General features: G+C 36.9%; 2 protein-coding genes across 2 annotated transcripts; both read left to right on the forward strand.

Annotated features, from left to right (window-relative positions):
- The first annotated feature begins 58 nt into the window (after positions 1 to 58).
- Positions 59 to 3,766, forward strand: LOC111367437 (abscisic acid 8'-hydroxylase 4-like). Its single transcript, XM_022988306.1, has 9 exons — positions 59 to 322; positions 523 to 844; positions 1,034 to 1,183; positions 1,365 to 1,610; positions 1,811 to 1,900; positions 2,080 to 2,158; positions 2,402 to 2,508; positions 3,108 to 3,226; positions 3,521 to 3,766. The coding sequence occupies exons 1-9, from the start codon at positions 117 to 119 to the stop codon at positions 3,621 to 3,623; spliced, it is 1,422 nt and encodes a 473-aa protein (XP_022844074.1). The 5' UTR covers positions 59 to 116; the 3' UTR covers positions 3,624 to 3,766.
- A 3,592-nt stretch (positions 3,767 to 7,358) lies between these two features.
- Positions 7,359 to 9,532, forward strand: LOC111366721 (protein FAR1-RELATED SEQUENCE 5-like). The gene is made up of 3 exons (XM_022987424.1): positions 7,359 to 8,510; positions 8,557 to 8,823; positions 9,035 to 9,532. Exons 1-3 carry the CDS (start codon positions 7,359 to 7,361, stop codon positions 9,530 to 9,532), a joined length of 1,917 nt encoding a protein of 638 aa, XP_022843192.1.
- The last annotated feature ends 5,673 nt before the right edge of the window (positions 9,533 to 15,205 follow it).

Consider the following 15,205-nt stretch of genomic DNA (forward strand, 5'->3'; position numbering starts at 1 on the left):
TTTTAACTTTTTCTGTATCCACCTTTCTGATTCTATATAAACGAGCAGACCTCCATTTCTCAGGGACTCAATTATCAACACAGGATACCAAGGCACAGAGAGAGAGAGAGAGGGGGATGGAGAAGATTATTGCATTCTTTGTGCCTATTTTTACCTTTCCATTTACTGTATTTTTATATGTAATTTCACTGAGAATGAAAAGAAAACATTCAGAGAGGAAAACTAAGCTCCCTCCAGGCTCCATGGGGTGGCCTTATATTGGAGAAACTCTTCAGCTCTACTCCCAAGATCCAAATGTCTTTTTTTCTGACAAAGTAAAAAGGTTTCTTGCTTTCATTCTCAATTACTTACCGTCCAATTCTGTCTAATACTAAATACCTGAGATTCCCTGATAGAATTTTTCTAACAATAATTCTAAACGGGGCAGGCACCCTACCAATAGGGGGACACGTGTCCCCCCGGACAAACAGGGCCCTGTTTGCCAAGCAAATCTCTTTTTCTAAACTGTATGTTCTTATGCAGATATGGAGAAATCTTCAAGACTCATGTACTTGGTTGCCCTTGTATAATGTTGGAAAGCCCAGAAGCAGCCCGAATCGTGCTAGTCACCCAGGCACATTTGTTCAAGCCAACGTATCCAAAGAGCAAGGAAAATTTCATCGGCCAGTCTGCGCTGTTTTTTCACCAGGGAGAGTACCATATGCGGCTTAGGAAGCTCGTCCTTGGAGCATTATACCCAGAAGCAATCCAAAACCTAGTAGCAGATATTGAAGCCATAGCAGTGTCTGCAATGGATTCGTGGGACGGTGGCCGTGTCATCAACATTTTCCATGAGATGAAAAAGGTTCGTCTCTTTGAATTCATGCTAACACCCATTTATAAAAATTGTGCACCTGTCACCTCTTTAATGAAAAAATATCGTTGGCATGCACACAGGGACGTGTTGAAAACTTCAATTTAAATGAACAAATCTGTCTCTTTTAAGATTCTAGATGAGAAATCTAATTTGTCATCTACCATTGATTACCTGCAGTTCTCATTTGAAGTAGGTATACTCTCCATTTTTGGTCATTTGGAGCCCTATTATAAAGAAGAACTGAAGAAGAACTATAGCATACTCGATAGAGGGTACAATTCTTTTCCAACAAAGTTACCTGGAACTCCATACCAAAAGGCAATGAAGGTAAAGTAACGATAATTGTACTCTGTTACATAGTACTATAAACGAGATTTTAACTTCCTTTTTTATTTTTATTTTTATTTTTTTTTTCTTTTTTGTTTAGACTGTCTAGTCTACCTTAATACACGTGTTGAAAATGGACTCTCATTTTGATTAGTCATATTTACCATTTTAATGTATGAAGGCAAGGAAGAGGCTGGGTGAAATATTAAATAACATTATGAGAGAAAGAAAGGAAAAGAGGATTACGAAGGACCTGTTGAGTTGTCTGCTAGTTTCGAAAGATGAGAACGGTGTAACTCTAAACGAGGATCAGATTGCTGACAACATCATCGGAGTACTTTTTGCAGCACAAGACACGACTGCGAGTGCCATGACATGGATTCTCAAGTACCTTCACGATTACCCAAAAATTCTCGAGGCTGTCAAGGTAAAATCTAGAAGGCATTTTCTAGTTGCTCTGGAATAATACAAGGTTCTCTAAGAAAAACGTAGCTCTATTTTCTGTTTGTGGGGTCAAATCAATATATTGTAAGATTCTCGTGTCTCTAGATCATTCTCATTTCTTGACCTTATTCTTAAATTTGCTTTGTAATCGTCGTAGATAATATGTTTCTGATTTGCATGCAGGCTGAACAGAAGGCAATATACCAATCAAATGGAAATGGAAATAGTCATTTAACATGGAATCAAACAAGAAATATGCCATTTACTTACAAGGTATTTGACTACCATAAATAATATATTTGGTATATTTCGTTTCAATTAGGTCGGTTAACACCATTTTTATTTTTTTTACAAAATCATTTACAAGTAGTATCAATTCACTTTCATTCTCTAACGTCTAACTTGCTTCCATCATCCACACGCAATATTTTGACCTGTATTTTTGTTTTCAGGTGATTTTAGAGAGTTTGAGAATGGCAAGCATTATATCATTCACATTTCGAGAGGCAGTGACAGGTGTGGAATATAAAGGTCGGCTTTCTTGTAAGGGATATGCACCCTTTTCGGGGGCATCCTAATTCTTGTAATATTATCAAATAATCCACTGAATTTTGCTATTTGTATGCCGACATTCACACTCCCCTTACATGAGGGAGGGGCCCACACCCAATAAAAAAAGTGTGGACCCCTTGTGTGAGGAACGTGTACACTGTCGTGCCGTTGTACGTGTAGGCGTGTACTTATCTGAAATAAATGTTTTTTGGTCACTGACAGGGTACCTAATTCCAAAGGGATGGAAGGTCATGCCTTTATTTAGGAATATTCACCACAATCCTGATTTCTTTGTTGATCCTCAGAAGTTTGATCCTTCCAGATTTGAGGTACGAGTTAATATTATACTTTTAATGGTTGACGTTAAGTGCATATTTAGCCCCTATCTTACAGTCATGATCATAAAATTTATATTTTTTTCTACGTGCTGATTTCAACCACACATTCATACAATAAAATATTCTGCACGTAAACTCAAAATTTTCTCGTACTTTTTAACCACATATTTTCTAAAAATTCACTATTCAAAACTTTAGTTTTGCCTTAGTGCTTGTTTGATACTTTTCAACTTATCAAACTTAAACTTTTAGCTACAAATTGGATCCACAACTTTTTATCAATTTTTTTTGTCAAAAGTTTTGTTAAACAATCCCATGGTACTTAGAACTAAATCTAAGAATCTTTTGTTAGGGCATATGAAAATAGATTAAGTATTAATGCCAAGCAATTAAACTTCATTTTCACCATATATTGACCTAAATAAAAAATTGAGTTCGACTAAAAATTTAATGACCACCATGATTTTAATCCGATGAAAGTATGGTACGAAAAATCTTTTTTTCCTCAAAATATAAAGATTAAAGAGACTTATTAAGGAGAAAAAAATTGTAGGATGAAGTAACGAATATTAATTTATGGTTTCTTGTAGGATGTGGTGAAACCCAATACGTTTATGCCATTTGGCAGTGGAGTACATGCCTGCCTCGGTAACGAACTTGCTAAGCTAGAAATGCTCGTTATGATCCACCATCTAAGTTCTCAGTTCAGGTACTTTATCAAACTACAACAAGTATTTTTGGAAATGCGTTTTTTAGATAAATTAAATCATAAATAACCAATTCTATTTTATACTGCTCGGTTCCTCGTATGTTCAGTTGAATTCACCAAACATGTCATACATGTATTTTATGCACCATATATCACAAGATTCGATTAAAATAATGTAACTTTTTTTTTTCCTCTCAATTTTGTGTTATACTATACAGTTTATCTTACTAACTATGTGACGACGTTGGTGAGTGGTATGTGAAATTAGGTATTATTTGACAATTGTGTTTGTAGGTATGAAGTGGTGGGATCCCAAAGTGGGATTGAACACACGCCATTCCCCATCCCTTTCCAAGGACTCCCTGCCAGATTTTGGAAACAAGAACCAACCAATTAAGTAGGACATACCAAGACAATTGTTCCTTAACCAATTTTCACTTTTCCTTTCTGTTCCCATAATCCAATTTAATATGGAGATGGCTTTTTTTCCTCAAAGTGAATTAATATAAGTTCATAATCAATGAACTAATAATCAATGAAGAATTTAGAATTTATTCAGATATCTCATTGGTTAAATATAGCAAAATTTGTACTATTTTTATTGCAAGGTTGGTATTGAAATTGAAATATTAATGAAACAAAAAGACAATAGATTTGATTCAATCGAATTATCTTGTTTCTTGGCTTTGTTGACTTGAAAAATCGTTTTATTTTCTTGATTGTTATTGAAAATCAATTATTACTTTTTCTCAAGAAAATTTGCTTGATAGAGGTCATATGTCGCGAGAAAATGGAAAATAGTCACTTTTTATTTTCATTAAAATCATGAGTAGAAATTAAGGCTTCGAGCAGTCTTGAGCCACACATTGTGAAATTAATTAAATAAAAAAAAAAAGGAGAGTTTTTATTAATTCCATTCTTTCATTTCAATTCCGACATCTCTGCCCTTATGTTTTTGTTTATGATGTTTGTGATGCCACTGTTAGTTTACTTAATGAAATGTTGAACTATTGCAATGTTTAAAATTTGTTTATCATTTTTTTTATAAACTAGTCGAGTAAAATTCAATCATTTGGTCAAAATGATCGATTTAAGTTCCTAGTTGGTTCTATATTGGAGGAATCGAGTTTGGGAACTTCTAATTTATGTAGAATTAAATTATCACGCAATTTGCATCCGCTTTTCACAAATTTTCCCTCGAGTAATGCAATTCAACATTACTGATATCAAGCACTAATTGAAGAGGCAACTTCATGACATTAAATAATTGATTCAAATAAATGTAATGTCATATGATTCATATAATTAAATCTATTAAATGTGACCATCTAAATCGGCATTTCAGTACAGTTGGTGCTTGACAACATTATTCGATGTGAAATGTGATGTTGGGTGATATTTGTTGATGCCACGTTTTGAAATGTTTCATAAAGTTCTAGTTGTGATGAGAGGCCATATTAGAACCAGATGGTAAGAATATGATTGGTCAAGTGAAGATGGGTTTGGTCCATAAGAGCAATCTCTAAAAGAATACTATTGCTTTTGTCGACTACATTTGACGTTACATTTCACAATACGTAGTGAATTATTTCATTTCCTAACATATTTTAGTGGAATTGTATTTCTTTTTTATGAATGAGAGCTCTCTTAATGAATAATGATATATGACGGGTATTTTAAAATCAGTCTAAATAACAATGTATGATATTAAAAAAAAGGGCTCAATATAGGACCATATTAAATTTAATATTGAACTTATCATGCATGGCTACATAAATTAATTTGAAAACATCAACTAGAATATATAGAATTACCTTTCTTAAAATTTTATTTAACTATGTAAGTCGTCATTACTATAATTTATTTTCAATTTGTGCTATGTTGACATGTTTAACTGTATCAAATTCTCGAAAAATTGGATTAAATGGTCTCAAACCTTTGCTCTTCTTGCATTTCTTGGTCCCAGAACTTTAAACCTTGACAATCATGTCACAAACCTATGTATTTTGGCATAGTTATTCCTTTTAGATGGATTCGGTTTAAAATGGTGGTTAATTTTGTGCGTAGATTGTAATTTTCTTATTTTATTTTTGTCTGAAGAGGCAAATCTGTCATATCAATATCAACTTAAGTAAAAAATAAAAATAAATTTAAAAAGAAAATAGTTTTAAAGAAAAAATTATAATCATATTCTTCTTCCACCCACGCTATATTTCATACATACAAAGACATGGGAACGGGAATTGTGACGAGCAGAGTAATGATTCGCTTGTACAAGCCACTCGTGAAAAATGTCATTTCGATAATAATAAAAATGTTGACGTGCCACGAGCGGCTCAACTTCTCCCACTTCCCATCCCTACATAGACATTTAGAGAGAGAAATACATGTACAAACGTTTACATTTAGAGCAGTAGAAGGATATTTGCATATAACATCCACATTTTCTGGTGGATAAACAAACAGAGCTGGTTAGCTAACATAATGGTTGTCAAATCGTATCTCATTCAGATTAATGCTAAAAAATTTACAGGCTATAATGTTTTATGTAATTTGATCCCGAAACCAAGTAAATCTTCAAAATTTTTACCATAAAATAGTAAGGCAAACCAAAAACTAGGAACCGGAATTGAGAACCGGCAAGATCTGGTTCTTGGTTCTTGAATTGGAACCGTTGGTACCCAAATTGAGCCCTTTTAATAATACTTTGTTCTCACAATTTATAGGCTGAAAAAAATAAATAAATAATAGGGAAAATTTCACATAGAAGATATTAAGTATAGGGCATTTCAAAAATAAGAAAATAAGTATCATATTTCAAAAATCAGAAATTAGCCTAAAAATAAATACAAATATTAATATAATTTAATATGGAAAACAATCCCGAGCAAAGAGCCGTAATATCAGGATTCTCCTAAAAAAAATTAATTCATCTTTCAATCTGATTTCAATAGCCAGAAGATCTGAAAATACATCCAATTACGACCGGCTCTTGCGGAATTGATGGTGAAACCGAATTCTGGTCACAAATTGCAGTCGCGGGTCGTATGAGATCGGCTCAAACAGTCACTGAAAACATTATTCAGGCATGTAATTAAATTGATCAGGTGTGTAATTGCGATTTATTCATTATAATTTGTCGTTTTTTCACGCTAGACAAGCTTCGATTGATCAGAAATATGATTCATTGTAATTGCGAATAACGGACATTGCCGTTCGAAACTGTTGTGACCGTTATGGAAAACATGTGACCCTGGATGCAAGATATAACCTCATGCATTCAGTATGTATGGGTGTTTGTGTCTCGAAATGTGTGAAATGTTTTAATCTGTGTATTATGATACTGATGCTCTTGTTCGAATCTAATCATATGCGACAGACCTATACTTAGTTACTGTGACCGATTATTGCATGTAATTGTAACACATTGAATACATGTGACCTGCATGTATTCAATGTGTGACCATGACATTCAAGATACCACATGCGTTCGCTTTGACCTGTGATCATTTAACAGTATTGTGACCGACATGCAATTAACTGTGACCAGTATACAAAGACTTAAATGTCACATATGACCTATGCAATGATCTGTGACCTCTCGTAAAAAAAATCTGGGAAATAAAACTATGTGACCTGCATGTTTTCAATACGTGACAATGATACTTGAGATTCGATATATGTTTATTGTGACATTTGACCATTAATTTAATTTTGACCCATTTGCAATTAGATTTAACATATATTTGGATGTTAGGCTGATCATGTATTTGCAAATTTTGCAGAAAATGGGGTTAATTCACGTGTGTCTGTTGAATGGATCACAAGTGTCACTGGTTTTAATTGATCGTAGTTGCGGGTATTTGAGGCTTGTCGACACAGTTATGAAAGAGTTTAGCTTTGACCCTGCAAAAGTTGTTGTGACAATGAAGTATGTCTTGAACAGTGATCTGTCTCCAGTAGCAATCAAAAGTGATGAGAACGTCTTGTCTTACATGGTTTTAAAGGATATGAGTCGTGACCCTGCGAAATATCCAATTCACATCGAGGTGACAACTGCGGATATCGAAAAATAGCCTATTGTGCTATCAGTTGATGTTAATCGAACGAGCATGGGTTTTCATTAACAGATATGTCATCAGACATATGTCGAGCAATAATGGATCCATCTAGTGACAATCTTGAGCATGAGGTCACAGTTGTGGCGGTGGCAGATGCTAGGGAGGTAGAGGAAGGAAGAGTCTTCCGTAACAAGGAGATAATGAAATTGAGCTTGTCGTTTTATGCAATCCAGAACATGTTTGAGTACGTGGTTGTTCGGTTCGATAAGAAAGACTATCTTGTAAAATGTACACGTGATGAGTGTAATTGGATATGTAGAGCATCGAAGCTAGCCAAAACAGATATGTTTAAAATCAGACACATTGCAGAAGGTCACATATGTGCTTCAAACATCGTACTCAGTACTCATAGGCAAGTAGCAAAGACGGTTGTGTCAACTTGCATTAAGTATAAGTACACATCATCGCGCACAATATACACACCGAATGATATACGCAACGACATGCTGCATACATACGGAGTATCTTTGAATTATGTCCAAGCTTGGCGATCTCGAGAAGAAACTCTGAAAGTGCTTAGGGGTGATCCAACCGATTCATTCAATAAGATACCAGCCTTTTTTTTTGTGATACAACAAACAAATCCTGGATCAGTGACATGTCTAGAAATTGATGGTCACAATAGGTTTAAATATTACTTCATGGCACTAGGTGCATCTATACGGGGATGGAAACATTGTAGGCCAGTTGTTGTGGTTGATAGCACCTATCTAAATGGACACTATGGTGACACCTTATTCACGGCATGTACACAATATGCAAATAACAGCATTTATGTACTTGCTTTCGGGATTGGGGATAACGAGAATGACAGCTCCTGGACATGGTTTTTTAGACAGTTGAGAAAAGCATATGGGGATAGAGACAGTTTGTGCTTCGTGTCGGATCGTCACAACAGCATCAAAAAGGCGATTGAAAACGTGTATCTGGGAGCATGTCACAGGATATGTTCTTACCATCTACTACAAAATCTAAAATCACGGTACGGGAGATCAGGACAAAACATAACACAAGCATTCAATGCAGCTGTTCGCACCTACACACTATTGGAATATGAATATTACATGCAACAACTTGGGTCGATTAATCAGAAGATAAGGGGTTATCTGGTACTATACTATATGTTGTCCTATGATGATATTCACATAAATACGTTTAACATGGTACTGTACGCTATATGATACACATTTCCATGGTTTTGTTTTGTAGGACAAAGTTGGACCTGAGAGATGGTCACGTATCCACATGCCTTCAAACCGGTATTCTACAATGACATCGAATATTGTGGAGTCGATTAATGCGGTCACAAAGTCTGCCAAGAACTACCCTATTCTAGCTTTGTTGGAGTCATTGAGACAAATTCTACAATCTTGGTTCTGTAGACACAAGGAGGATGCCCAAGGCACTTTTACAACCTTGTCAATCAAGTATGAGAAGAAGATGAGGGAAATGAGTACAGATATAAGAAACTTGAGGGTAAGCTTGATTACTGTAACCTAATCTATAATCTGTGACTTACCGGATCTGATCTGTGACATGTGCTGTGACTTCTGCTGTGATCTGTACCGTTGTGTTTCAGTAATATTTGTACAATATTATATAGAACTACATGACTTGCAATTTCGTCTGTGTCCTACTTTTTAATTACGTGACTTGTTATGCCTATAACTTGAGTCTATATCTGTAGGTTTCACCCATTAATCAGGCAATGTTCTCAGTTAGCGGTGAAAGTTCCTCCTTCGTTGTTGATATAGAAAATCGGACATGCATATGTAGGATGCTTCAAGTTGATCAACTACCTTGTCCACATGCTTTGGCTGTGTTTGCGAGTATGAAGATGGATCCATATGAATACTGCTCCTACTACTACACAAGTGAAGCGTTCAGAAATACATACCAAGAAACCATTTTTTCGGTAGGAAATCCAGCTGAATGGACAGTGCCAAATGATGTCCATGACATAGTTGTAATTGCACCTAATCAAAAGCGAAGTTGTGGAAGGCCTACTGAGAAGAGATTCAGAGCAGCGTACGAGGAAAACATAACCGTCAAATGTGGTCGGTGTGGTGAAAGTGGTCACAATCGTAGAACATGCAGCAGCTTAGTTCCGTTGAGTCAAAGCAACAAGAATAAAGAGAGGAGGATGATGAAGGACTGGAAATGCACATTGATAAAATTTTTATAATTCCATTGTTTTTTTTATTCATTAATTTTTTGTAAACGTAGGATGCAAAACATTGGATGACACAAATTAATGATCTGTGATCATTCTACAATAACATGTGACTAGTATGCGTTAACTATGATCATTATTAATGACATGTGATCAGAATGCAGTGACTTGTGACCAATATAAATGATCTGTGACCAGAATTCAGTGACCAGTGACCCCTGTGCAATCAACTGTGAATATATGAAATCATCTGTGACTAGATGTCATTGAGCTGTGACCAATATGCAGAAATCTGTGACCATTTATTGTGACCAACAAAAGATGACCAGTGACATATTGCAAAAACTCTGCAAAATGGAAGTGGTTCAGCTGTGACAAATGTATGAAATGATCTGTAACAAATCTTCAATGACCTGTGACCAGATTGGATTGACTTTTAATAATTCTTTATGACCTGTGACCAATATACTGTGACCTGTGACCAGGGTGCAGTGACCTGTGACAATGGGAATTGACCTGTGACCAAATTACACAAACCAGTGACCTGTGATAATCCTAGAAACTAGTGACCTGTGATAATCCTAAAAATTGCAGGTAACCTGTGACCTGTGACAATGGGAATTGACCTGTGACCAAATTACACAAACCAGTGACCTTGGAACTGCAGATAATCCTAGAAACTGGTGACCTGTGATAATCCTAAAAATTGCAGGTAACCTGTGACCTGTGACCTGTGACCAGGTTGCAGTGACCTGTGACAATGGGAATTGACCTGTGACCAAATTACACAAACCAGTGACCTTGGAACTGCAGATAATCCTAGAAACTGGTGACATGTGATAATCCGAATAACTGCAGGTAACCATTAAATTTTGAGACTTTGCCCTCGATACGGTGTCAATATAGCAAAATATGATATATAGTGAAACTTGTAGTAAAGTCCCCAAACATTAATGAACTTTTTGATATAAACAGACAAAAGTAATAACTGCGTTGTCATTACAAACGAATTTCCAAAACATTGAGACAATGTTTCCTGCTATTACAACATGTTACTTCTAAATTGCACTATCACTCTAAAACAATGCTTTCCCCACCAGTAGGCTGCACCGGCTTTCTAGTCTTCCCGATTTCACGATGTTTGAACAACAGTGAAGCTACATCCAACCGAGCTCTCCCCGCATCAAACTTCATTGGCATGGATCCTATATCGTCATGTAGCATGTACTCCGCGTACTTGACCACGTAAATGCCACAATCATGTCTAAGAACACAAAAAACAAAATATTAGCTATGAAATCAAGCAAGTTATAATATGTTTAACTGTTAGTGGAGGGAAAAAAACTTGCCCATTTTTCTGTTGGGGAAGAGAGAAATCAAAATCCACATTCAACTCCATGGAATCTTTTTTCCATATTCCAACAGATTTCATAAGATGCGGAAGCATGCTGACAAAGGGATCAATTCCAGTACGAACTTTGATATCATTGTATGTCTTCCTAGACGAATTCAATAAACGCAACGTATGTGCCTTTATGTCCAACACTCCAAGCATCCAATGTGCTTTGTTGGTAGGCAGAAGTGGGATAAACACAAGGTCAACTTCAGCCCATGGAGTGCTCAATGGAATTCGCGCACCGGTAATATCGTTAATCAGTTTATCATCCGTGACAAGAACATTTGCATCATCCTTGAAATTAGGATACATGTGCTTTAGGTTGGCCTGGAACAACGAGTCCGTTGTGGTAGCTACAAACTTGAAATCTCTTGCACTTCTTGCCAGTTGACGTATATAATAGAAGCACACGTCCATATGCTATAGAGATGAAAGTACAATAAACAATTTAGAAACCATGTATACACCAGAAAACACGATGCAATAAGCTGTTAATTTGATGTGTGACTCGGCTAGAATGTGATCACTACAATCTGTAGTTAGTGACCACTCCATAACTGAACCGGACGTAATAAAGACATGTGTGCTATACTGATGCAACTGCAGATATGTGTTCTCCTGTGCAGCGCGGATTGTGACCTACTGTTCGTGTGATTTGTGACCCAGGCATCAGCTGTGACCTACTGTTCGCGTGATCTGTGACCTACTGCTCGTGTGATCTGTGACCCATGCTCTGTGTGACTAGTATACAAAAAACTGTGACTAATGTGACATGTACTGTAACATACCCTTTAGAACTGTTACTTTTGTGTAGTGACTTACCGAACTAGTCAACGACACCTCCCTAGATACAAATTCGTACCACCGTGTCTTGTTTCCCGCCAAGTACTGACCGATTGAAAAAGGTGGACGGATGACATCATCTTTATCATTGAACTTCTTCCTGCAAATGAGAAGAACGGATCATTATTTGGAACATTGTGAAAATAGGACAACAATTTCGTACTTGTTATGCGGTTTGTATCCTCTTTGAAACCAATTTTGAAAGTCAGCAACATCTGCATCTTGTACATTCTGATTGTAGTGTTCAAAGACCACTACATTTCCTGAAAATTTCATTTGTTTCATTTTGTCGGCAACATAAGGGGACTGAAGGGCTTTAGCTGGCTTTGGAGCCCTCTTCACCGGCAATCCAGAACTTGGTGCAGCCTCAGGTGAGTGCTGCGTAATAAAATGTGTTCTTTAATATGTGACATGCATTAATCACCAAAAATACATCGATGTTTGGATACCTCTTGCTGAAAACATTCCGTGTCCTTCAAAACATCGGCTATGACCGATTCAACTTGCCTGTCAACGTCCTTTGATGCTTTTGCAACAATCTGGCTTGGTTGTGTGAATCCAAGACCAAGATCAAAAGATGGAGGTTCAATAGAACATGGGAATTCAACTGCACACACAAAATCAACCTTTGCCTTGCCTTTCGAATCAACACTTCGTTCGACTTTTGCAGCCTGAAAATTAGAACAAAAATGCATTTGATGAGAAGTGTATATCAAACGGTTTATGGTAAACAGACAAGTAAGAGGCAGTCACAGTTGGGGTACTTACTTCGCATGTTGGTCCAGATCCTACAACAATTTCTGGTCCTGCGTTCTCTCTGAATTTTTTCATAATTTCTTCCATTGAACTAGTATCAATTTAGTCACAGAATCAGACATACACTGCATGTGTGCTTTGATGTCCAACATGTCAGTACGAATTTCACCTTGCATACGAACTAGCAGATTCAGTTTCCTTTGCTGATCAGACTTTAAAGAAGACACCTGTAACTGCATTGACTTGAGCTGTTTGCTTAGCAACCGATTCTCAGAATTAAGATCAGATATCTGCCCTTTGAAATAATTATTCAATTCATCGACAACCTGCATCACATGAATACCTATAATCAGTAAAATTATGATGATGAAATATGACATTGATCTGTGATCAGCAGTGACATGTGTATTGGTATGTGACCCAATCACCGAAACCTGTGACCTGAATTTTTATGTGACCAAATGGACTTGTTACATGATAGATGAAATTGGAAGAGCTTACATTTTTTGATGGCATATCCTCTGAATCAGTGGTGCCATCTGACTTAAACTCCCCAGTTGGAGAATCTTCATGGATTGATGTCCCCTTCCAACTGGGTGGTGCGTCAACAAAGTCATTATCATCAATGGGGAGATCAGAGTGTCCCAATCGTCCATCGGTTATCAAAAGCATGGGAGTAGATTGTTTCATTCCTGGATTACTTGGTTTTGAACTAGTCCCAGCACGATGATCTGATCGGTGTATGCTACCACCCTTTCTCTTTTCCCCATGTGACCGATTGGGTAGGATAGGTTTCTCATACTGCACCTGACTCATGTATGGCATTGCCATTTCAGCTGGTGGGGGGTCCAGGTCACATATTACCAACTGCCATTCATATCACAACAAAAAGTGCAATGTCAACAACCAAAAATTATGTATGAACAAACAGATATAGCTTTGCACATCACACATATTCAATTTGTTTGCATTAATTGTGATATAACAAGGGCAAATGGCGCCGAGAAAATGTCAGTGACCTAGTATGAAATGATCTGTGACATAATGAGTAAATCTGTGACTTCGAGAATGCAATTTGTGATTTGACGAAAATATATTTGTGACCTAAGAAATATGATCTGGAACATGAGAAAAATGTGCCAGTTTAATATTTTGAAACCAGAACTGCTGCATCGGTGGTCACTTACGTCGGGATTGGAGAAGCATTCAGGTCCCTCAAACTTCGCAGCCGAAGGGTGATCATCAGCCGTCCAGTTCATTATCCTGGGGTACACTCTCGAAATCCCTCTCGCAGTGTATCCATCGAGACTGGGTATTGTCTCGTAAATCCACACTTGAAAGGCTACAAGCAACCCTCTGAGTCTGTAATGTGTTGATCTCTTACTCAACCCCTCCCTCAATGAATTTACTAGTTTGTCAAACAGCGACTTACCCCATGGAAACACATTCATCGCACTAAAATCTTCAACTAGTATAAATAAGAAGTGCTCCACAGCCTTCTTGTAGTCTCTCGGATGTAGATAAGATGTTATGAAATACAATGCACCTAGCATGGCAACATCCTCATCCGGAATGTCAGTAGAACCAAAAAATGCGTCCTTGATATTTTCATGAGTAACATTTTTCAACCTTGAAAAATACAAATTTTTTAATCGTGATGGAGTATTTTCCATCCTACTTGTGTCATCATCGCCGACATATCTCAAACCAGTCACCAAACAAAATTCTGAAATTGAGAACCGCACGAATCTCCCAGCTATGTTGAACCACAACTCACTCTTGTTAGGTTGTTGCACTTGTCTCAGAAGAAAATAGTGTATCAGCTGCGATTGGATAACAATTTCCTCGCATTGCAGGAAGTGAGCAAAACACGTATTCTGAAGGATTCGGCGTTGGGCTTCATTGAGATTGTTTTTGAAGTTCGACACCACACCTTTGACGGGGGTAATTGTAATTTTACCCGGAAACCAACTCTTCTCGGGTATAATGTATCTCCACGCCTGCAACAACGATCACAATAAAACTCATTATTTTGGTCACAGGTGAAAATCCAGGTAGTCTCAAACATCAACATATAGGTCACAGATCCCCTTCAGCAAAAAAGAAATCAACAACACCTATACAGAATGACACAATAGCGTTCCATAATTCACAAATGAACAACCACTTTTGAAAAAAACATTAAAAACCCTTACTACAATCAGGCATTTCGATTACAAATTCAACACAACATACATCACAAATTCAAAAATACTTCATCAATACACATTACCCATCGATTAAAATGAAGCTAGGTATACTCGAAATAAGTGAACAATTGAAAAATATCAAAAAATCACCTTCTTCGACGACTGTTTTCCGACCGAACTTCTGGATTTTTGTCTTTTAGAGGATGATTCCTTCTGCACTTCATCCAACTTCCTTTTAACTCTTCTTCCTGACTCGTCGATTCCAGTTTTCTCCCCACGTTTCCCACTGCTTGAACGAGTCATCGTTGAAGTTTTAGAATACTTCGGGTAAACTGTGAACACAGCTTTGGGAAGGAATGTAAAAATTATGTGACCGACAGTGAAAGAAGTTGATCGGGGAATCGCCGGAGAACGACAGTGATGAACGACCGAATGGATGAACACGGTTAGGATGAACACGGTTTAATCGAAAAATGGGATACGTGAGGGACGTGGTTATGG

Source organism: Olea europaea, chromosome 18 (genome assembly GCF_002742605.1).
Source record: "Olea europaea var. sylvestris chromosome 18, O_europaea_v1, whole genome shotgun sequence".
Classification (NCBI taxonomy): Eukaryota; Viridiplantae; Streptophyta; class Magnoliopsida; order Lamiales; family Oleaceae; genus Olea; species Olea europaea.